This window comes from Neodiprion lecontei, chromosome 2 (assembly GCF_021901455.1).
Source record: "Neodiprion lecontei isolate iyNeoLeco1 chromosome 2, iyNeoLeco1.1, whole genome shotgun sequence".
In the NCBI taxonomy this organism is placed as follows: Eukaryota; Metazoa; Arthropoda; class Insecta; order Hymenoptera; family Diprionidae; genus Neodiprion; species Neodiprion lecontei.
The window spans coordinates 34,085,281-34,107,920 of NC_060261.1; the positions used below are offsets into that span (position 1 = coordinate 34,085,281).

At 34.5% G+C, this 22,640-nt stretch overlaps 5 protein-coding genes across 14 annotated transcripts; 3 read left to right on the plus strand and 2 right to left on the minus strand.

The window, feature by feature from the left end:
* The first annotated feature begins 200 nt into the window (after window positions 1–200).
* LOC107226195 (bcl-2-related ovarian killer protein) lies at window positions 201–5,484 on the plus strand. 4 transcript variants are annotated; one of them, XM_046733247.1, is made up of 4 exons: window positions 201–269; window positions 2,416–2,719; window positions 2,783–3,232; window positions 3,384–5,484. In XM_046733247.1, the coding sequence occupies exons 2-4, from the start codon at window positions 2,468–2,470 to the stop codon at window positions 3,501–3,503; spliced, it is 822 nt and encodes a 273-aa protein (XP_046589203.1). In that variant the 5' UTR covers window positions 201–269; window positions 2,416–2,467; the 3' UTR covers window positions 3,504–5,484. The 4 variants fall into 4 exon arrangements, with proteins under 4 accessions (XP_046589203.1, XP_046589205.1, XP_015522412.1 ...); XM_046733249.1 differs by lacking the exon at window positions 201–269 and adding an exon at window positions 1,212–1,249; XM_015666926.2 differs by lacking the exon at window positions 201–269 and adding an exon at window positions 2,180–2,321.
* Window positions 3,179–8,749, minus strand: LOC107226194 (intraflagellar transport protein 80 homolog). Of its 5 annotated transcripts, none has more exons than XM_015666924.2 (17): window positions 8,508–8,749; window positions 8,145–8,323; window positions 7,976–8,086; window positions 7,576–7,754; window positions 7,354–7,443; window positions 7,137–7,274; window positions 6,919–7,043; window positions 6,558–6,806; window positions 6,282–6,445; window positions 6,016–6,213; window positions 5,791–5,941; window positions 5,518–5,689; window positions 5,180–5,302; window positions 4,874–5,013; window positions 4,649–4,787; window positions 4,414–4,510; window positions 3,179–3,218 (listed from the first exon to the last, which is right to left on the minus strand). In XM_015666924.2, the coding sequence occupies exons 1-16, from the start codon at window positions 8,600–8,602 to the stop codon at window positions 4,427–4,429; spliced, it is 2,337 nt and encodes a 778-aa protein (XP_015522410.2). In that variant the 5' UTR covers window positions 8,603–8,749; the 3' UTR covers window positions 3,179–3,218; window positions 4,414–4,426. The 5 variants fall into 5 exon arrangements, with proteins under 5 accessions (XP_015522410.2, XP_046589199.1, XP_046589198.1 ...); XM_046733243.1 differs by lacking the exon at window positions 3,179–3,218 and adding an exon at window positions 3,642–3,910; XM_046733242.1 differs by lacking the exon at window positions 3,179–3,218 and adding an exon at window positions 4,117–4,252.
* A 701-nt stretch (window positions 8,750–9,450) lies between these two features.
* Window positions 9,451–13,118, plus strand: LOC107226197 (lysosome-associated membrane glycoprotein 1). Its single transcript, XM_015666928.2, has 5 exons — window positions 9,451–9,697; window positions 11,161–11,444; window positions 11,593–11,821; window positions 11,994–12,179; window positions 12,290–13,118. Exons 1-5 carry the CDS (start codon window positions 9,646–9,648, stop codon window positions 12,427–12,429), a joined length of 891 nt encoding a protein of 296 aa, XP_015522414.1. The 5' UTR covers window positions 9,451–9,645; the 3' UTR covers window positions 12,430–13,118.
* Window positions 13,119–13,556: 438 nt separating this feature from the next.
* Window positions 13,557–19,274, plus strand: LOC107226178 (transmembrane protein 164). 3 transcript variants are annotated; one of them, XM_015666890.2, is made up of 6 exons: window positions 13,557–13,812; window positions 14,523–14,851; window positions 14,921–15,037; window positions 15,117–15,195; window positions 15,779–15,879; window positions 16,064–19,274. In XM_015666890.2, the coding sequence occupies exons 2-6, from the start codon at window positions 14,534–14,536 to the stop codon at window positions 16,358–16,360; spliced, it is 912 nt and encodes a 303-aa protein (XP_015522376.1). In that variant the 5' UTR covers window positions 13,557–13,812; window positions 14,523–14,533; the 3' UTR covers window positions 16,361–19,274. The 3 variants fall into 3 exon arrangements, with proteins under 3 accessions (XP_015522376.1, XP_046588761.1, XP_046588762.1); XM_046732805.1 differs by lacking the exon at window positions 13,557–13,812 and adding an exon at window positions 13,832–13,954; XM_046732806.1 differs by lacking the exon at window positions 13,557–13,812 and adding an exon at window positions 13,996–14,061.
* Window positions 19,043–22,627, minus strand: LOC107226192 (F-box/SPRY domain-containing protein 1). Its single transcript, XM_015666917.2, has 4 exons — window positions 22,287–22,627; window positions 21,866–22,139; window positions 21,443–21,533; window positions 19,043–21,359 (listed from the first exon to the last, which is right to left on the minus strand). The coding sequence occupies exons 1-4, from the start codon at window positions 22,589–22,591 to the stop codon at window positions 21,265–21,267; spliced, it is 765 nt and encodes a 254-aa protein (XP_015522403.1). The 5' UTR covers window positions 22,592–22,627; the 3' UTR covers window positions 19,043–21,264.
* Between the last annotated feature and the right edge of the window lie 13 nt (window positions 22,628–22,640).

A 22,640-nucleotide genomic window follows, 5' to 3' on the forward strand; every position in this document is an offset into this window, starting at 1 on the left:
GGCACTGAGAATATGATATATCTATAGTCATTAGTCGTATCATATACGCACTTTACAACTGCTGCATATAATATGTATAGGAACAATTTAAATAGAAAAGTGTAGATATAGACGACGTATCAGTATATTCAATGGACATGAGCATAACTATATGCTTATGTATATAACTTGCCTATTATGTCCTGATCATCTAGAATTGTTGTCACGTGCGCATCGACAGAACACTATAGGGATAATTCACTACATCCTTTGGGCTGCACATTTTAAAGGTGAGTTCATACTATTTGCAATGTATTTATTGATTTTCTACCAGGTTTTATGTACTATTACATTTCTTGCATGATTATAATTACGAAGTTACAACAATACTAATTGTGACTAGTTCATATTGACATATTGGTAGATCATGAAAATCGCATGTGTATAGTATGCATATTCAGCGCAGGTATATTGTACCGAAAAACTTGTCTCCCTACAATATTTTACAACGTCCGTCATTTGTCTGTATTGCGCATGTAATAGATTATATAGATATTGTTATATTATACGAAAAATGTCCTACCGAAACTAACGATGTTCTAATTTCGCAATTTCGAACCTTTTAGTCAATTTTGCATATCCATTATATATACCTATATTGAACTTGCAGGTGGCGTGTGTTTGGTTGCCAAAAGTCAGGCGTTTTTATTATCTACGTGTACGCAACTTATGCATACTTATACAGATATGTAAATGATACACAATAGAAATGGATAATTTACTGTAATATTATCTCTCTAATGGCACACTAAATTTATCCCAAAATTTAATGTTCCGTAGCAGTAAAATTTTTCGGCATTGTTGCATCTAACTTAGTAATTTTTATGTACGTTCTACCCATAAAATGACCAAAGAATTATAAAATCTTTAAACAGGTAGGTGCGATACAATGATCGTTTGAAATCGTTCTGATATTTTGTTTCAAGTTACAATGGAATATACAAGTTATTAAATGAATATTGAAATACTACTTAATTTAAAAAATTTACCCAGCATCTGCTTCTTATATGATTTTATTAAATAATAGAGTAATATGTAGTAACGTGACATCGTCGGTACAGATCAAGCACGTAATCTGTTTACATTTTACAAACGAAAGGTAGCTATTTCACAAGGTTCTATACTTCCATGCACCTATACCTATAGAGGATTCGTGACACGTGTAGTTGCAGGCACATAATGCCTATATTTTCGCCTGGAGGAAATTTTTGTAAGTGAACAAAAATAGAAATATTTTCGACCATTAGCACTACTATGTATGTTGCAATACCGCAACCAATTTGTTTAGAAGGCCATACCATACTATACCTATTCACGTATGAGACATACCTGGCCGTCATTACTAATAGTGTAAAGATTTATGAAAATTTCTAAAAAGAATGACCAGCTGTAATATATAGTGACCGTTAATTGAAATTATAATTAGCACTCTAATGTAGTTATACACAAGATTGTATCAACGTTTTTTTACTAGTATTAGTTGAAATTAATGATAGTAAAGCCTCTTTTCAACTGTCCAAAAATTACTGCAATACACGCATTATACTTATCCGAAGGCATAAATACGTAGCTGGGGGGTCTTGACAATATGTCAATAATAATAACTTACAGTACCCACTTGACTTTCATTAGGGATCAAAATGAGTTTTAGATGGCCATTTGTCAATCACAGCATACAGGTTTTAACTTGAGCATCTATAAAACTTTATTACTAACTGACTACCATAATTGTACATCGTAATGAGAAATAATTCTTCAGTTGACGTAAAATACAAAAAAAAGATCCCAACTTACACTCATGAATTAATTTTCAACATTTTATCTTCAGATGCTAATTTTAACTATCGTGAGTTTGATAAATTTTTAAACAGTGCAGACAAAGGTGTCCGACATTTCTTAGGTATGCTACAATATGTTCTCATTTGTAATATTTATCTATATTATTTATGCAACAAAGATTACATATTTCACGAAAATGACGAAAAACTTGAATGTTTTGCTTCCTTTTGCAATATTCATCCGTGTTCCTAAGCCAAAGGCCCTGTTAGCTCATGCATATAATTACAGACTACTTGTTTTTCACTGGTAGTCTGAAGAAGGTCTTCGGATCAACAACGCATAACGTGCTCCGCATGAGAATCATCAGTTCCTGCTGAACAGCTCAGAAGTCGTGCCTGCTACATATCTGTGTGTATCATTAAAGCATCAAAGTGATTTAGGAGAGCATACTTTGCTGTGCATGAAATAAAGAGGAGGAAATTTCTAAAAATAACAAATTAATAGTATGGTATTCGCAAGAGTCTTTGTTGATAGTCTAATTAATCGACATTATTCAAATATTATATCTTTTTTAAACCTGTAAAACTTGTTCAATAGCGGACAACATAATAAGTTGTTACCTGAATGGGAAGATACTTTCTTACTTACCATGTCAGGGATTGTCGTGAGTAGCCGTAGCCAAGATGGTGGAGCAAAGGCTATTCATCGAAGGAGCAGTTTGGCAGCATCTTTGCATTCCAATTTGCTCGGACTCGGATCTACCCACGAATCAACGTCTTTTCACGTAGTTGGTTCAGCACGGCGAAGATTCAGCAATGTTAGTGACGTGGTATCTAGAAAGTTATCGCACACCATTGGCTGGAGATCAGTATCTGCATCTGTGAAAATTGCAGTGTCTCAGGTATGTAAAAACATGGAATATTTAAAATAATTGTCTTCTGACAGTTGGCATATTTTATTTCAGGGAACTTCCTTGTGTGGCCAATACATTCGCAATAGATTGAAGCGTTCAGGAATCTTTCACCGAAAATTGGGATTAAAAAGATTGAGAAGCGAAATAATACTTCCAGGTGGTACAGTAGTTGGAGAAGTTTATCCGGAGCTCACAAGCATTGGTGCAGAGTTAGAGAAAATGCATCCTCATCTTTTCACAAAAATCGGACGGCAAGTGGGATGTAGTACCTTCAGTTCGGAGCAAGCTGCCAGTGATGTGTTGACTGATGTATCAAGGGAAATGTTGAGAAACGGGGAAATGACTTGGAGCAAGATAATTGCTTTGTATGCAGTTGCTGGTGGAATAGCAGTGGACTGTGTTCGCCAAGGAAAACCAGAGTATCTCCCAGCTATCCAACATGGAATGATGGAAGTTCTCGAGGATGATTTGGCTGCATGGATTCAAGCTAACGGAGGATGGGTAAATAGTTAATATCAAGGAACTGCTCATCGAATGATGATCAGTAAATTTTATGTTAATTAACCAGAGCAACTGGTGCACAATGACTTTTAAGAATACCATATACAATGAACTAAATGTAACAGGCAAACCAAAATTTGAATGATTTCAGAGTGCCCTGACAACTCGATATAGGCCTGTGGTAAAACCGACTATTTGGCAGGTTTACGGGCTTCCACTTTTCCTTTTATTGACTATCATATTCATAGCTGTGATATTTCTATATTCATAAAAACTTATTTAGGATATTTTTATACAATTGAGGAAGGTAAGAGGTATATCATCAGCGAAATCTTTTCATAAGATACCTACATTTAATATATTGACATTGTTAATAGATACAGTAGAAGACAATTTTTAACACTTTGTGCATTAATTGTAGTATACCAAAATTAAACCAGATTCATAATGTTCTAGTAGGTATCAAACTTACGCCAATTGTTGCCAATAATATACAGTGACGTATAACATGGCTCGGTCTCAGTTAGTATTATAAGAATACTTTATTCGTGACAACTAGCCTACATTGAACAACAGATGTATAATATTATAATTATTGCAAAATAAGTCCATAATTATAATTTAATTTGGTTGGTTTTACTCTTTTCTTTCACTGATAAAATCGTTTTCGGAATGTCACTGAAATATGTGAAAAAGTTTGGTATATCAGAAATACTAAAAGTTATTCAGAAAGAATTAGAGAACTGTAATATGCTCATATACACATTTATCAGCCATAAGGGGTTTTCAAAAAAATTAAATACTTTTCGAGCAACTCAGAAATGATGAGATAATCAACCAGAGGTCACATTAATCTTTCACAGTCAAAATTTTTTTTCCTTCCATAAGAAATGCATAGCTTCTGGGGATGAAATCATGCCTATTGTGCCTATGTTACGACACTGAGTTAAGTATTACATTTCTCCCATAATCTGGTAGCAAATTTTTCTCTGAAGATTACATTACATCAAACAGCATGTCCTGGAAAATTCTTATAAAGTCTCTCAATCTGCGAAAAAATTTTCTGAAATACCTACATATTGTTAGTGCTTTAGCAGTGCTTTCAAAGAGACACTTTCACGTCACTTCTATTGCTGCTTTATTACAATGCTCTGATAATTCGTGATATGTAGTACACTGACCTGAAATTGTGAATTACAATTCCAAGAAGTTCAACTTCTCAGATTCGTTGTCAAGCTTTTCCGGCTCTTCAGTTGGTTCGGACATTAAGTGAACTTCCTAGCCACCCATTAAAAAAAAATTTCATTATTGACACATGAGCTGGTTAAGAATGAGAAAAATAGTGCATGATAAATGAATATCACGAGTATTTTCAATGTTGAATGGACGGACTAATATAGAACAAATAATCCTCACCTGCTCATTCAATGTATTCACCGTCAGACTTAAATACAATTGATTGGTTTCTTGTTTATTTAGAATACGAAGATACTTTTTGCGAGCCTGTAGTACCGTATCCAACTCTTTCTTATGCCTGGTTGCGAGCTCCAATGCCCTATCATGAAAGCGTAAATCAGCTGTATTTATTGATTAGATATTTAGTATTAAAATTCGCAGAACAATAACCTATCATGAATATACCTGTTCCAGTTATATATTTTGATATTGGCATGAATCGCTTCAACAACTAAGCCATTTTGCAGGAGGATTCCTTCTGCAGCCAACAAATCACCTGCCAATAAAGTCATTCCAGCCAGTTTTTCGATTTTATTTGGCAAGAGCTGTCAAAAATTTAATTGTTACCGACAGTGTGGTTGGATCCTCTTTTAATAAGCATGATGTGAAATGTTATTTTTCAACTACCATGTATACGTCTTAGGTATATTATTTGAAAGAGTATAATCGCAATATCTGATTGCTCATAAGTTACAGTTGTGGTTTTCTCACCTTAATGTACTGAATGTAATCAACCTTATCAAATCTGCCTATAGCAGCATATGCCTCTTCTGCAGCACTCAACTCTTTGGCATCTGTTGCCATAACTGCCATAGAAGTCCACAGTATATCATTCTAAGTAAAAATAAATATCTTGTAAGCTGTGTTGCATATAAATATAAATAGTCATATACTTTTAGTATGTAAAATTTTGTCATACAACATATACTATAAAAATCAAGGTTTCTGTAATGATTAATGCGATTGTCTGTAAAAATGTTCTAGATCAAACTGCTAAAGACTGAATGAAACCATTATAATTGATTATTTAATTTAAACAAGATATTTACCTGTGCAATTCGACACAAGGAAAGTGCATCTTGCCATCTATTATTTATTATATGCTGGTGCAAACTCGTAAAGAAAGTATAAAAGGCAGATGTAACCAGAGCACCATCTCCTCGCCTGACAGTAACTAATCCTCCCTGAACACACACTATATCTGGTTGCTTTCCAAATTCGCTACCGATTCACAAAGTCATTAAAGTTACATACACGTATTACAAATGAAGGACTTGTGTTGTAACTCTAATTTGTTACATGGGTTACATTATTGTTTTTACCTGTTGTTTTTATCGATTCTTGTTTTTCGAATCATTTTTTTATCACTGTAATGCACGCAACTTGGGCATAGCCAAACAGAAAGGGTGACATCTAACATCGCTACTAAGATATTGGCATCTGTAGCCCATTGAATACTTTGAGCCATAACAGCTGTAAAGATACTTGAGTAATAATTCAAATTTTAAGCTGTTTTGAGTATTATGTGGCTGATTCAAAGTGCATACCAATCTTGCAAACTCTTCCAAAACCACTAGTTCGAATTGATATTAGAAACAAGTCTCTATTAACATCAATGACTGCTAGTTGTCGCTCAGTAACACTACCAACATGATTCAATGCAAGCTGAGAAACTCCTTGGAGATGGGTGTGGGGTTGCCCTTCCATAATTGGTTTATTACTAGACACTTCTAAAACGTGCAGTACTGAAAAATATGCATCATCATTGGCAACTGCATTGCTACATTAAAGGTACATCAAGTCAATTACTCACATTTATTATTACTCTGATCTCGAATAACGAGCGTGTCAGAACAGAGAGCGATGCACGAAGTATGAATGGGTTCCTGGGTCATGCCTTTCCAACGTGGAATACCCAATAAGCGACCCTGATAACTATACAAGGTAGTAACATTCCATTCCACAAGTAAGAAGTGTCTAAAATTATAATAAAAATGACTTATTAATTGTGATAGCCTTAGAAAAGATTTATGGACTGCATGTTTTCTGTGCACTAATTTGATGTTATTATTCATATTTTTGCACATACTTTTCAGCTAAAATTACAGAAGAAACAGAACCGTTCTTTAAATCGAATATAGCTGGGGTATTCCAGTTGATAGTTGCATAAACATGACACTGGGATGGTGTGATGACGACTAAGTGACCAAATCCAAATTCCATCTTAACTACTCGATCTGATATTTCAAGAGTTTCATGTCGCTCGCTACCAACTTCTCTGACTTCAATCGTCTTACGTCGAACAAGAGTTGCCTCATAGTTGCTCCACTCTAGTCGCCTGATTCAACAAATTGAAATTATGCTAGTGATCAATTTATTAAATATCAAAAAAATTTTCGAAGGTCAAGTGCACTGGACTTGTAGTACAAGTATGTGAAACATTTTTATACCTATCAATAACATGTGCAGTAAGAACTCCACCACCTCCACATGCCATAGCTACCTGTGTACTATCACTTGACCATGCTATGGAATAAATACTTCCAGTGTTGACTTTCTCCAAAGCGTGGGACCACTTGAAAGATAAAAACATTTGGAAACAAACGCATTATTTTTCTGTCAACTAAATGCTAGTATAATTATGATATGACCAAATTGAATAACATACTCCAGTTTTATCACACAATCGGACTGTATTAAAGGATCCGACAGCAAAGTAATCACCGCTGGCACACCAACTAAGTGATACAATTGGATGCTCCGTCACACTACTGCAGTATAATTGGTTACCTGTAGAGTCCCAAACCTATTAGAAAGTTGGTAAAATAATGAAATTTTCCATAAATTATACATGAAACCTACTTGCATAATTTTAATATAATTACCTTATATCGACAGTCTTCACCAGCAGATACTATAAGCCCGTGTTTGTGGCTCCATGCAACAGCTAGAATCAGTCCATCATGTCCATGCCACTATCAGTAAATTTAAGAAATGCCCATTCAATTATTTAGTACTCAACTGAGAATATACCCTACTGTGGCCGCAGCTGACTCCAAACAGTTTATAGTGGTTAGTAATAGAACCACTAGTAATAGAAGCACTACCTTATGAGGTTTAGCATTTGTGTTGAAAAATTGAACCAAGAGGTGCGCACCCAGTGCATATAGAATTGAAGAACAGTCCGGACTCCATGCAGCACTTAAAGCTGGTTGTCTGCCTCTAGCCACTGTAGATCGAAGCATACCGCTGCGTGACCATATCTTCACAAGCCCATCTTCTCCTGCTGTAATTCATTATTGAGGATAAGTTTTAGAACTACGCATAGGACTATTGTTACAGAAAACATTGTGTGCCCGGCTGTTTCAGTGATTTAAGCAAACGATTATCTTAGATATGGCAGTCCTATTAAAAACGTGTGCAGTTTGAAGTTAACAAAAACAAAGTCACTGAATATTTTATTCTCACTGAATCATTTTGTATACTTGAATTTGTAAGTGACCTTACTCGTCATCAAGGCAGAACCGTCGTTGTTCCATTGGCCGACGAGTGTAGCTCCCTTGTGAGCCTCGACGCTTTTCTCTATTCGTCCATTTTTGTTAATCAAATGAAATTTACCTGTCAACAGAATTAACTTTTATTCTACAATTAAGTCTATTGAAGATAGTTGCATTACCATCAGCTGTTGTAATTAAGAGGATATCGAAAGATTGCTTTTTTGAAGACATACTCGGCTGCATAGGCCGAGGATGCCATTGCATATCCGTTGGGCAGAATTCAGATGGAAAAGTTGTAATTATTGATGAATGCACTGTGCCACCTTCCAGTCGCCAGCATAACAAGATATGGTCTTCACTGCAAGTTTGTGGAAATATGTTAAAATGGTACTTTGTCTGAATTTGAAAAACTATATTATTTTTAATAGGGAATGTATGCACGTGTGTATGTATTTGCGTTTGGGAATATATTATATACATGAATAAGTACATTCACAATGGAAAATAAAACGTCGTTTTGGACTGTGTGTTTGTATGCATACCCACAAGAATATATTTCTTCAGTAGAGTTCCAAGCTACACACGTGACTAAACCTTTATGTCCATTGGTATTTCGTAATGATATTTTAAATCGCATTGCTCTGGATAATATCTCACCCGTGACCAAAATGACAGAATGAGGCAAAGTGTAAGTATTGCGATCTTTGACGTTTCAGTTAATTGTAATTTTCAACGTTGCGTTGCCATTACGCGGGTACGTTGTCATGACAACCAACTTCACAGTGGGTGTATTCCAAAATATACTGGCAGTACTGCAAGTACTGGCAACCGCGTTACGAAATCGCGCGACAGCTTACTGCCGCCAGTTAGTGACGTCACGAAATTTATTGACATAATAAACTCGATTTAATGAGAAAACTTGAATTTTTTGTACAATGCGTGCATGGTTTATGCTCTGATCCACGCAAGTAACAGTAACGCATGTATTTAGCTGCCTAGTTCTTGACTAATAGGAATGCCAAGAAAATAAATAATTAGCATTCCACGCATATCTGGGTGCTTATTACGGATGTTCATTTTCCACATTTTCCACCACCTAAGCATTCTGATTGGGTTGCAAAATGTAGTCAAACAATCAGAATGCGTAATAATGCCACAGATCTCTATTAGATTAGTGGGTAACGCTAAAGTCAGGTCTGTAAGGCCGACTCTAGGGTAGCGCTTCTCTGCCGAATTGGCATTCCTATTAGTCAAAATACTACAGCAGCATTTTGCTGTCTATAAAAATTTAGCTAACAACGGAAAACTACAGATTGTGCGTCTATGTAATTTCACGACATATTTCGGAGTCTAACTGTTGGACGTGTCCGACAGTGTTCGTTAGGACGTCACAGGCCTGGAACGATCGTCACAGCCGTTATTAGTCACATACCTATATGTATATACTACAGTAAAAACTGATCAGTTTGGGGACATAAATCCGTAAGCTGTGGAGACTGGTTTTTTCTTCATAGTCAACTTTATTTTGCAGTTTACCGAGTTTACGCCATTCGAGTACCTATGGTTGAACTTGTTCGGAAAGTTCCGCATTGTTTGAGATTTGCATTTTATAAGATATTCGAGTGAATATCAGTGCTGAAGTAAATAGTTCCTGGAAATTTATTATCGTTGTATTTAGAAATGTTCCAAACCGCCTTGTTTCTTCTCTGCTCGGTGGCAGTACTGCATTCAGGTAATGTCGGAATTTTATTTCAGAAGGATTTCCGAGTTCTTTACAAATCCTTGCAATGGCAGATGATCGATGTTATCGTTTCGTGACGTTGCATTATTGTTTGATGTGACAGCTCACACAAGAGTTAGCCGTGATGAATTTATGCCATCTTGTACAATTACTAATTTCCAATCTCTGAATACTGATTCAGAGCTATGTCCATCTATATGACTGTACTTTACTCCGTCTTGTTTAAAATATTTCTTTGGAAAAACAACATTGTCAACTTCTGCTAATCTGAATATTGCTACACATCTTTGCTCAATATCAATTCTTTACGTATTCAAGATTACAAATAACTTTTTTCCCCTCAACTTTGGCAGAATGCTGAATTAGTTTGTTAATCTCCTTTTCACATAAATCGATCATTAACAAAGAGAATATTTACTTCAACATTTTAAAATGTCTGATGTGATTAATAGTATTTATCTTTTCCAAGTTGGAGCATGATATTTTTTATTGTATGATGTTTGCCCAATCAGTTTTGAACAATAAGATATTAACTATACCCTGAAGTCTAAGGACAGTCCAAATCGGTTTCAAATCGAAAGAACAATCCAATATCAAAAGTATGCTTACACAAATTTAAGTATTTGAAAGTCTGGTTGAGAGACACTGTGAGGTCTGCAGATCAAATTTCACTGTTAACAGTGGATATACTTACAATATGATAACCTTCAATGTAAATATAATGGATACTGTTGACTTATGTCTTGAAAACATCCCAATGAATTATGGATAAAGCTATTTATTCATCACATTTTTTTATGCACGCATTACATGCATATCTACATAAACAATTTCATATTAATACTTCAGGTCATTAAGTACAGTACATTATACACTGTGAGTCAAGTCAGTTGCTTATCTGAAACAAGTGATAGCAATATGTGAAACCAGAACTTCCTTAGTGATATTGAATCCTCTAAAACAAAGAGCGAGCTATTCTGCTCTCAACAGGCCAGTATACATAGTCAGTTCTTATTTGCAAGATGAAATGAATCCTTTCTTAACCTTTAGAGGACTGGTATTTTTCTCTTGAAATTCGATATTTTTTAGAGGCATGTTTTATGTATGTAAATAGTTAATACCTCCCGTGGAGTCTCGTAGTTATGCTGGTTCCAAAAAGAGTCAGGTCGGCCTCTAAAGGTCAAGCCATTCTTGAAAATAAATGATGACTAAAGACCACAACAGACATATAAATCCCAGCCAACATTCAACTACCAACAATTTGATTGTTCATAATCTGCATTTTATTGACAAAGTATGTATGTTTTACTATAAAATAAACGATCCTCAACCTGTATTTCTTACAACAAAATTTTATAAGGTAAAGATATGTAAGTTAGGTAAAATTGAACACAAATCAGTCACAGAAAAAACCCATACTTATTTGTAACTCAATTCAGTTTTAATTTTCTCAGGTGCAGAAACTGTTCCAACAAGTAGTTCTATTGACACGAACAGCCTCGTGGCCAGCTCTACTGAAAACACAAATCAACCTACCAATGGAACTACAATTTTCTCATCATCGGTTACACCAATTCCAACCGAAACAACTTCAGTTATGCCTACACCAACGACCACACCTACACCTGTGCCAACTCCAGAAATAGGAAAATGGATCGTCAATGAGACTAACGAAACTTGTATTATAGTAAAGATGGCTGTTCAGTTTAATGTTACATACATCACAACCGATCACAAGGTCTGTGCTAATCTCAGATAGAAACAGATATTGATCAAAATGAAGCATAGTATTCACAGATCAGTAGACCATGTGTTATGATGAAATTATTCTTTCAACCTAATCCTTACTACAATTTGTCTATAATACGTAAATTATATTTTTACAGAGTGACTTTCTTGTACTGGATCTACCTGTTAATGAAACTCAAGTCAAAGGCGTATGCGGTGCTTCAAAAGACATTGAACAGAATATTACGATTTCATGGCTCACAACTCCCAACAGTACCACTCAAAATAATCTGACCCTTCATTTCAGAAAGAATATAACAAAAAATCAATATAGTCTTCACGATTTGCAAGTAGATCTTGCACCTGAAAACTTTCCCTACCTTACCAGTGAGTTGGTTATCTTTTTCTGTCTATTCATACGTTTAGGAGAGATAAATTTAGTTTCTTATTGATAGATATTGAGACTTTAAAGGCAACAAAATTTACATCAATAATGTGGAAAAATGTTACAGGTAGGTCAAAATCATACGATTTATAATAGCTGTTTACTGATTTACAGACTCTTCGATGAGTTTTGAGCATAGGAGCAATCAGTTTACGACAGGACTCTCCAACTCTTACCGTTGCCTGAAGATCCAAACTTTGAACCTAACAAAAGAAGATAATAAAACTGTAGGCGAAATCAAAGTGTCAAACTTACAATTCCAAGCTTTCCACAGTGGCAGTGCCACCAGTTTTGGCTTTGGTAATGAAAAAACACAATCACATAAAATCTTACTTTTATATGTAAACAGAATACTGTCTGTGAAGAATCACTAATACTCTTGCAACAGTAATGACAAATCATTGTTACAGCTGAGGATTGTGCCTTTGATACTCCAGACATCGTTCCTATCGCAGTAGGATGCGCTCTCGCTCTCCTTGTGGTGATAGTTTTGATTGCGTACCTTGTGGGACGTAGACGCAGTCAAGCTCGTGGTTACCTCAGCATGTAATCAAAGAGATACTTGAACTCGATACAAGAAAAATAATTTTATTGTTAGCATTATCACAATACATAACTATGTATGATTATTGATTACGAAAAGGCGTTACCTTGGTAATATTTCTCATATACCTTTCCGTTGGCATATTCATATCAACAAGATGTGAAAGTTGATTAAAACTTTTGTCTTCTACACAGTTGTGTCTCAACGATGTTCATTCAGTGTTTGCTTTGGCTAGCTATTTGGCATAGGGGGATATAGATTACATATGTATGCAAACAGTATGAAAAAAACAGCTTCACGAATTTGTGGTACTCAACAGATTTAAAAAGTTATATAATGTGATTTTTGGAATGAAAATGTGGTATGATATATTTCAGATAAATTTTATTTAATAAAATATCAGTGAAACAACATCAAAGCGTCTGGAGTAATGATTATAGTAGTTACGCCAAATTGTTTACAATAATACAACAACTTTATTGGTAGAATATGAGTCTGTGATTCGTAATATTTCATCCTAAGACTGAGAAAAAAAGAATTTATCCAGGATTGAACGTGGTATAAAACACTTGAGACATATTACGATAGAAAATGTATATATTATTACGATATGCCATTTATTCGATTTTTAATTGAACGTTTATAGTTGTATGCCAGTGCTTTGGTCCTTGGTAATAAAATGACGTATTGTTTAACCAATGCAGGCAGTTATTCCGTTATTGGAGCTTCAATTTTCCACGTTTGGCGTGTCTGAAGAATGTAATACCATTTTTTTCACACTACGTATCCGACATTCATGATCTGCATGCCGCAACCCATCGTTTGATATGCCCGTTTTTACGTAGAGTATACTTGCTGAGCGTATAGCAAGCACCAAATTAATCCCAATTAGAGGATTTCTCACATGAGCCCATCATGTAGTTCATAATATCGAGTCGATACAATGTAAATAAACCCCTTATCTGAATACTACCTCCGACTATTCCTATAAATTTTAGGAAATACATTTCTTTTTCCAACATTTTTAGTGTCTGATTCGAATACGTGCTTCATCGATTCAGTTTACCGCCGCAATACATGCTATATTTTGCGCGTTTGTTATTAGAGGTCGTCATGACAACCGTCTTTAATCGCCTTGCATCAACGGTTTTTAAACAAAGAAAAATTTAACAACACTGGGATCAATTGCTTAAAATTGACCCCTTCTCTCTTTCAAATTTTATTACTAATCCATTTATTATTATGTAGCTTGTTACGTAACCGGACAAAACTTCATTTTCCCCCTAAACGAATTTCCCGAATTCTAGTAGTGTATATAATACATAAGTCGTTGCATCACGGAGCGGAGCGAAGCTGCTGCCCGGTTTGATTATCGTATATCCTAATAGCGTAAGTATCGCAAATTTCATTTCGTATGTGTAAACAGAACGATTCTGTTTGTATATAACAATGCAAGAGTTTTGATATTCCATTCGTAATCAATATATGGTTATATTGACACGTATTCACACGTATATCTGTACAGTTCTAGGTGAGATAAATTTGACATTTCGGTTTCATAACCTCACTTAACCTCGTCCTCTTTAATTAATACACACCGTCGCTGACTAATCATCGATTAAAATTCATCTCATCACCGTAATTTCTACACACACTCAGTCATATGTTGATTATTACCGATATCAGAGAATGAGTTATTATCGGTTACGAACTTTTTTTTTGGCACAAATTCCTGGTGCCCTTAACTAAAATCAGACGCCCCGTTATGATATTCTAAGAATTTATTTCTTACGAAAGCCTAAGTCTAATGAGTTTTAATTACTCCACTGATTAAACAATTGTTCTTATCCGTGTCTTCTTAAAAGCGTGAAAATTTATCAGTATGATGAATCTGAACCTATTTGTCTTGCAACTGATAAATCTAAGCTGTCGGAGATTAATGTTAACAATAGAGATTAGTTTTACATTGATTTTATAGTAATTGATGCCCCATGACAAGAAATTGATATTTTCGTTACTTTGCTGATATTTACAGAGCCTTTCGGAATAACATATTATCTCATAAAATCTTGTCTTAGCCGAATAAATTATTGTCTTAGATTCCTTCGTCATGTTGGAGTGGGCATACAGTGGCGTAAATGCTTCTGTGCCTCGCAACGTTGGACCTGAATGTGCAGAATATTTAACGCCATCGCGACGAGTTGTAGAAACTATAGCAGCTACAATTTTAGTCGCAGTCACTGTGATTTGGGGTTTGAAGCGAATAACTCTACCCAAACCTTCACCATATGTGAATCAAGACAGAGTTGGCAAACGAGTATTACTGATATTCATGTCGCTAATCCTTGGAATGGAGATTGGCTTCAAGTTTTCCAGCAGAACTGTGATTTATTTATTGAATCCTTGCCACGTAACAACGGTGATGCAGGTACGCCTAATGAATTACATTAATGCAGTCATTTCGACAAACAAATATTCTTTATTGCTATGTTTTCAGTTGTACTTGTTGGCTGCTGAACCTAGTCAAACTGTTACTGCTATTTTTCGAATACATTTAAATCTATTGAATGGACCACTTTTAGCCTATTTATTCCCAGAAACTGCATCTAGACAGGTGAGTAGCTTATTGTAAGCTATAGTAATGTAATAATAAAGTAATAGTACATACTTTAAAATGATATATGTGTTTCTAGATATTTGTGGATAAGGCTATATACTATATCCAACATGGTTTGATGGTTGTAATTCCATATTACTTACTACGGCTTGGAGGTATGTGCATACGTCAAACTGCGGTGGTATTTATTGTAGATGAATATTTGTTCATGCAAAAAGTTTTAAGCAAAGGCTGGAATATTCTCTCGATCATTAACTTCAAGGTATATTTATATTTTCATCAGATATTTTTTTTTCTATTAGCTGTTATTGACTTGCTTTCGTACTTTGTTCATACTTCAAAAATATGATCTTAACGTATCTGCACGAAGAATTGTAAACAAAAGTGGATAACTATCGTTGGAATTCATGTCTCGTTAATTAATAAAGTGGACATTACCTTATACTTATAATTGCCTTGATAACAATGTATCTTGAAAGCTTGGACTTGTTTCACATAAATTTTGCAAGTTTGCATAACTAGTCCTTCGCCTAGTGGTAAGCGATCTTTTTAAAATAATGTGGAATTTACGAATTTTCCCTAACAATATCTGAACAATGATTTAATCATTTCTATAATATAAGATATTCTATGTTATAGTTTTTTTTCTTAAACTGTATTGAATTGTATAAGGTGACAACAAACTTATCGTTCTTGCTTTACAATTTACTGTTTTATGCATTTGTATCTTTATTTTAGGATCATATAATGTTGAGCCGTTGTCCGATTTGAGTTGGTCAGTCCTGAGCTATGGCTTAAATCTAGCTTACCATTTTTGGATCCTGCAGGCATTTGCATTGGTGAGTTATAAAAAAAAATCGCCATTACAATTAACATTGAAATATTGTGAAATTAATAATTGATAATCTTGAAAACCAAAAAATAGTATCTTGTATTGAAACACAGCTTAGACTACGACTTATTCAAACCAAGCAAAAATATTCCGCACTATTCAACGATGTGATGATCATTATGTTCTTGCAGCCTGCCCAAGTGAATTTGAATCATATGTTGTGCCCAGCTGTTTTGGATCCGTTTGAAGGTCAAAATTATCGAGTTTGGGCAACGATTCATCAGTTTCTACTCTGCCCTATACTTTGTAAATTATTTTGTTTTGTATCTAATTTTTTACTCACACAGTTTCCTGTTACTAAAGTTAAGAAGTCACTCGAGTTTCCAATACAGCGTTCAGTTCTCAGTGATGATTGTCTGTATAAACCAAAAGCTAGTGACTCTTCTCTCCAAATTGGCCGTGAAAATGGTCATACACACGTAGATTAAACTCAACTCACATTTTTGGAATAAGTTTTGATTAGGTGCATTGCAATAATGTTACGTGGATCGTAACATTTATTTATATCACTTAGCGACATGTCACAGATATACCGTACAAAAGTATCAAGACTATCTGGGCAATGATTAATTCTGCACATACCCCATTTTAGTTTATGCAATGAACTCATTATGAAGAACCTTTGATCTTAATTATAACATAGATCTGTAACTCAATGATAATTTTACTATTGAAAACAAAATATTCGTATTATGATCTGATAATTTTAGATCTGTTTGCTGGTATTTATTTCTGAAAACAATCAATTAAAATAGCAAATCATTGTGCTTCATAATTTGTTTTGTTTGGAATACCTGTCATACTACTGATTTTATTTGATCCTTGTAATTGCTAGAAATCTCTTGAAACTTACGAGTTGTGTTTGACGAAATAAAGATTGAATCATCCACACTAGCACATAACACTGTGTGATATTTTTACAAAAATGAAGCATTCATTCATTTATTATTTATACGCATTCATAAAGCATAAAGATATTGATTTTTTAATTGTTGTTCTCTTGTGCAATTCGAAATACTACAGCAATAATTAAAAAATACAAAGTAGATAAGTACAGATTATTGATTCAGTGGAAAATGTATCATATCCAACAGAAGTCGTATCTGATTTTCAAAATGAATATAATGTACTATACTAAGCAAATTCAGTTGATTTGAAAGCTTCTACCTAGTACAACAAATTACTTTTATTGCTGTACAATGAATGTTACAACAAATATTGACTGTAAATTTCACATTATAAGTAATATTTGAGATTATTACCGACTGTATTCTCATGGTTACTGGGCATTGAGTTTTCATATAATCTGAAGCTATAATTATTGTACAAAGCTGTGATCAATCCAAGCCTATATTTCTTGAAATTTTTGCTTGAATATAACATTAATGGAAAGTTAGAACTAATCATGAATTACAAAATAAGTTTCATTTTGATCTACTGCGTGTGTCGTATCTTTAGTTCTTGCAAAGTGCATTATGCTAAAGCATGCAAGATGTACCAAATGCCGATTTAGAAGCCTAGTTATCAAAAGCCAAAGATAAGTTGATCTTCAATAAATCTGATGTTAGACAAGTATCTTGCCATATATAGGCTTGGATAACGAAATAGGATAATTCCTTTAGAATAGGGTATTCCTACTAGAAGTATAAATAGGGATAAATACATTCAGAACTCTAACTAGTAAGAATTTAAATCCTTACTACTACTTCATATTCAAAATAATGTATTAAATGTAAATTACATAAACAAGGATGTATAAGTTATTGATTTTAGGTAAAGTTCAAACGAAATTAGTAGCTTATTACTAGTCACTATTCTCCTAGTCTGTGATTAGCCAGCGTTGAATATCGCTGGATTAATTTTCAATTTGACATTTTATAGATTGGCATCATTTCACAAACCCTCCTAGCACCGTATTTGGGGGTGAATGGAAATTAATGGACATGGTTATTTAAAAAAAAAAATTAGGAAACTCAGCCACATATTAGTACGTTACGATTCAAGTGCGCGAAGTATGAGATTTTTGCACTACTGTAGTTTGTCGGCCGAGCGAAGTGCGCATGCGTTTCGTATTCTATTTTTTGTAACACCTGTAATGGGAATTGCCCCCAACCCCACCAACCCCACCACCACCACCACCACTACCACCACCACCATTACCTCCTCACCGAAGAGGCTGCGCGAGGTAGCTAATTCCCCAACAATTCCCAAACTGTTAGGTAATGCCGTACAATTGTTAGGTAATGAATATTACCTAAGAGAAAACTATATCTTAATGAACATCCCCAAATAGTTTTCAATTCTAGCTAACGGTTTTTAAAGTGTAGGGGAATCGGGCGCTTTGCGCGTACTTTTTGGTACGCGAAGTTGAACTTCTCATGCAGGTGTTACAAAAAGATATATTCCTATACTATGGAAAATTAATATAGATGAATACTTTACCCAATTAGTCAGCAAACTGCTGATTATATTAATTATTTCTTATTTAAAACATACGCGTTAAGAATTATGAATTCGTCTGTTGCTGCAGAAGTTGAATATTTGTAAAATACATTTTCACATTCATTTCAAATTTAATATGACTATCAATCACAAAGTGGGTACAATTCTGCCCTGATATTTATTACCGATTCTTCAAGTTTTCCTTCTCGTTACAATTCACGCTTGGCTACAGTTCCTTCAATCTAAGCCTGTAGAATAGTTGAAACAATATTCATCCGTGTAGATATTGCAGAAAGTATAAAATGATGTAGTTACACATGATTGTATCCCCTTTAATATTTCCAAAAATGCTACACCGATTTTACAACTGTAGATGGTGGAGGATTCCGATCTCAATTTAATCCAAATAGAGGGCTGTAACAAAGATTATCAAAAATACACACGAAAAAATAACAAGTACTTGCGGAATATCTTTTACCGATCCCAACTCTTGATGTAGTTGCCACCAAATATACATATTACCTATTTTTGATAATTGTGATACTGCATATTAGGTATGTAGGATAGTGTTATATGCATGAAAAGCTGAATTCATTTTTTTCATTTCAAGATAAAATGATTTATTTACAAATATGATCATACATTCGCATAAAATTTTTTTTTTTGTATTTCATTTTTCAAATATATTTCACAAAATACCCTGATGAGTAGCAGTTACCAATGGGCCGTCATACTTTCAATGAGTAAAAAGTGAAAAGCCAAAATTGAAACTTTTGCGCAGAATTATGGCAAAAAAAAAACTTGTCTGAAAATTTTGTTAAAAAATTATTACAAGATTGCAGTGCTAGAAGGACTAGGAAAAATAACAACTTACCAGGCATCATATAAATCTTAAATTATCATTAAAGTGATACCTCGGTGGGACGTGAATATATCTCAACAACAAAATAACCATCTCAGCTATCTACAAAACAATAACTAGTCACAAGAATATCAAACGACAAAATAACTCGAGCAAAATAAACAGGGACCAAATAACATAGCTAAATAACCCGTGACAAAAGAACAGGAACCGAATAACCCCACTAATCCCACACACACCAACAAATTGCATACAACAAAAACAGTGTTCCATCACCTCGAGATGTTTTGTCTATGGTTATTTTGTGTTATAAAGTTTTGTCTCATGATATTATTGTTGTGGGTTATTATTGCTGGGGTTATTTTGCGAGATATTTTGTTGTGGAATTAGATGTTTTGAGATATTATTACATGTAACTGATATCTCTTCCTGTATCGTATCTGTCAGTATTTTTGTATTTGTGAAACCACATTAAAATTTGACGGTATTAAAGGCACTACTCGTTGCATTCCACAGTTTCAAATGGAAAGACCAATCGGGTTTAATGCATACTCTTGTGATTAGTTTGAGTAATAAACTATTTTGAAACACTGAGCACAAACTTAACAAACAGTATTTAAAATACACCTTAACTAAAACCATACGGACACTTATGAAAAAAAGTTTATTTTTCACAGATGCAATAATCACTATGTACACGATTCTGTACAAAAGTTTAGAAAAAATAATCGACGAATTCTACCTAGGGTAATTCTTAATAAATAGTAATAATTACCAATAAATATGTACATTAGAACATTGTTTTGCTTATTACGACTGTCTCTCCCACTTTGTTAATTTTTAACTCACACACACACACTACCTGCTTTAGCTTTTATAAAAAGGTTGCTATTTATAATTGTCAGAAAGTAGTCGGTCATAGCCTATGGAAATATACAATTTCTTAAAAAATAATTATTCTTACACTGTGGTATTTCAAGATAACAAATTCACCGAAACTTTCATAGAATCAAGCTATAAGATACATCACTGACTTGATTGGTATCTTGAAATCAGTATTGTTATGTTACTAGCAATGAACTTCAGTACATTGTTATACATTATTCTCGCACAATTATACTCTTCAAAATTCAATGTTGACATTTCTGCATGAATCAAAAGCTCACTTACGAAGACTTTGAGCATATTTAACTGTGTAGAGTTAATATAATTAATAATATAATTTTTTCAATTACGTATAGGACATAATCGAGCGCTCAAAATATCCACGCAATAGCAATTGCTACGATGCTTAACCATCAGCATTAGCATTTAGAAGGGTAATCGAGTCAATGTACCAATACTAGCTTGGTTGGCAAGTGAGTGAAATGCAACCTAACCAGATTCAAACTACAGTAGAGCGTCTATTATTCGAACTAATTGGGGGTGGCAATCATTTAGATTATCGAGTTTTCGTATAACCAAACAGTGTGGGAATCAACCCCTAATTCGTTGAACGTAATAGAATATGTACATAAAACATCAGATTCAATATCGGGGCTCACTTTTTTCACAGCTCTGCAGATGAGTAGGAACTGACACTGGAAAGCCAAATGTGTGCAAACTCCTGTCTGGTAGGTGGAGAAGAGGTACGCCGTGCAAGTTTGTGCTTACAATGTCACACAATAATATATGTAGCGGCCTATTATGCGAAAAACCGGAAATTCAAAGTAAATAATCTTTATGATAACTGACGATTTGGATAAACCGAATCATTGCTCTGATAATTAATATTTTGGATAACTGATGTTCAGAAAATTAATGCTCTACGGTATAAACAGTTCAATAAACAAGTTATGTACGCAATCGTCGCCAATGCTTCGAATTGCGATGCTCATTTTTTACACTTATCCATTATTTATACGCGTTTTTTTGGACTCGCCTTAGTGGAAGTTCTACTTAAACGTAGATATATTTTAACAGACTATCCTCGCGTGGCACATGCTTGAGAGAGTGTTGCAAGTTTACTTCAAAATTTTGCAAAAAGTGTTAGCCATCCAAAGGTGGTCCAAGATATACCATTGAAACTTCTGTATTACCATAAACAGCCGATACGGACGGGTATAATCTCTTGTCGGGTAATCCTGTACAAAAATGTCCACTTCATTAGAAAATACATGAACCAACTATGACAAAATTAACATTGTTGGCAAAAACAATAATATACCTCTAAACGCTACGCCCAGGAATTCATAGTTTTTTTCAAAGGACAGTGTGTTGTCATCACAATCCAGTATTACTCTTATTTTCTCACCAATCTGAAATTAGATAAGCTTTTAATAAATTGATGTATCATGTGCTAGAAATTCTGAATTTTCATTTCAATAAAAATATAAACGAGCTCATACCAAGTAAATTATTTTGCATAAGTTTTTCACTCTATAGGACAGATTTGTGAGAAATTAGTAGAAGTTGATAAATTTTCAATTTAATTGGTGGAAAAATTTTTCAACAAATCTTACAAAGTACATGTTGCTGGAATTTTCATTCAAATGAACATTTGGCATTTGAGTCACACCGCGCATTGACTTCCTGAAATTTGGTGCCTGCAATTTGATGGATAAGAATATGTAGCAAATTATCAGCTTACCTGATACTTTGGAGCGTTGTTAAGAAGAGGATAATTGCCTTGTGCATCCCCATTGTGTAACAAATGATTGTCGACAAGGTTCCATCCCCAAGAGTGTTCGTCGGAACCAAGTAGAGCTACATACCCTTGGCAGAGTAGAGATGCTTCTTTCGTTGCTATTCCTATCACAGCTACGGTTCCCAAAGGACCTTCCCAAATTACCTCCCACGCATGACGTCCATGGCGGAATCCTATCTTACTCCGAGAGGCATCTGTACTTTGAGCGACTGGATTTCTGGAGGTTGAAAATGAAGCGAATATTGGAATGAAGAAAATCGCTTGGTTTGTGTGAAAATTTAAAGTAACGGGTATGTTGTGTGCATTGAAGTCAACTCAATCACAGCACGTGACAAAACGTAAAATATACTGCTATTGCACCTACCGGTGCAAAGTGAACCCGTTTGGTTTGATGTAAATATTGCGGGAACAATCGTCAGGGTTCCAAGCATGGTAAAAAGCTCGTAATTTGGCTTTATAGGTGGGAACCGATGACAGCAAATCCGACTTGAGCGCTTCTTCAGCGAGTTTTCTAATACAGTGTAACCGCCATACATCATTATTCTCATCGTTCAAAATTCTATACCAGTTCTTACACACCAAGGAACAATTTCGCAAATCGTGCAATTTTAAGTAGGAAAATATCACTTCTAAAACATGATCGGGAACCCTTGACGCTATATCGTCCATTTTGCCGGTCCTACGTGAACGACGGAACAAAATACAGGTGGGATGGAAA

Coding starts and splice junctions, on each gene's coding strand:
- LOC107226192 (XM_015666917.2), bottom strand. CDS start 22,591: ATGGACGATATAGCGTCAAGGGTTCCCGATCATGTTTTAGAAGTGATA. Junction 21,534..21,865: donor ACAACGCTCCAAAGTATCAG/GTAAGCTGATAA, acceptor ATCTAATTTCAG/ATTGGTGAGAAAATAAGAGT. Junction 21,360..21,442: donor CCTGGGCGTAGCGTTTAGAG/GTATATTATTGT, acceptor ATTTTTGTACAG/GATTACCCGACAAGAGATTA.
- LOC107226195 (XM_046733247.1), top strand. CDS start 2,468: ATGTCAGGGATTGTCGTGAGTAGCCGTAGCCAAGATGGTGGAGCAAAG. Junction 2,720..2,782: donor TGAAAATTGCAGTGTCTCAG/GTATGTAAAAAC, acceptor ATTTTATTTCAG/GGAACTTCCTTGTGTGGCCA. Junction 3,233..3,383: donor TTCAAGCTAACGGAGGATGG/GTAAATAGTTAA, acceptor GAATGATTTCAG/AGTGCCCTGACAACTCGATA.
- LOC107226178 (XM_046732805.1), top strand. CDS start 13,909: ATGGTTATATTGACACGTATTCACACGTATATCTGTACAGTTCTAG. Junction 15,038..15,116: donor CAGAAACTGCATCTAGACAG/GTGAGTAGCTTA, acceptor ATGTGTTTCTAG/ATATTTGTGGATAAGGCTAT. Junction 15,196..15,778: donor TTACTTACTACGGCTTGGAG/GTATGTGCATAC, acceptor TCTTTATTTTAG/GATCATATAATGTTGAGCCG.
- LOC107226197 (XM_015666928.2), top strand. CDS start 9,646: ATGTTCCAAACCGCCTTGTTTCTTCTCTGCTCGGTGGCAGTACTGCAT. Junction 9,698..11,160: donor GGTGGCAGTACTGCATTCAG/GTAATGTCGGAA, acceptor TAATTTTCTCAG/GTGCAGAAACTGTTCCAACA. Junction 12,180..12,289: donor TGCCACCAGTTTTGGCTTTG/GTAATGAAAAAA, acceptor TCATTGTTACAG/CTGAGGATTGTGCCTTTGAT.
- LOC107226194 (XM_015666924.2), bottom strand. CDS start 8,602: ATGCGATTTAAAATATCATTACGAAATACCAATGGACATAAAGGTTTA. Junction 7,044..7,136: donor GATTGTGTGATAAAACTGGA/GTATGTTATTCA, acceptor TTATCTTTCAAG/TGGTCCCACGCTTTGGAGAA. Junction 4,788..4,873: donor AAAATATATAACTGGAACAG/GTATATTCATGA, acceptor CTTTCATGATAG/GGCATTGGAGCTCGCAACCA.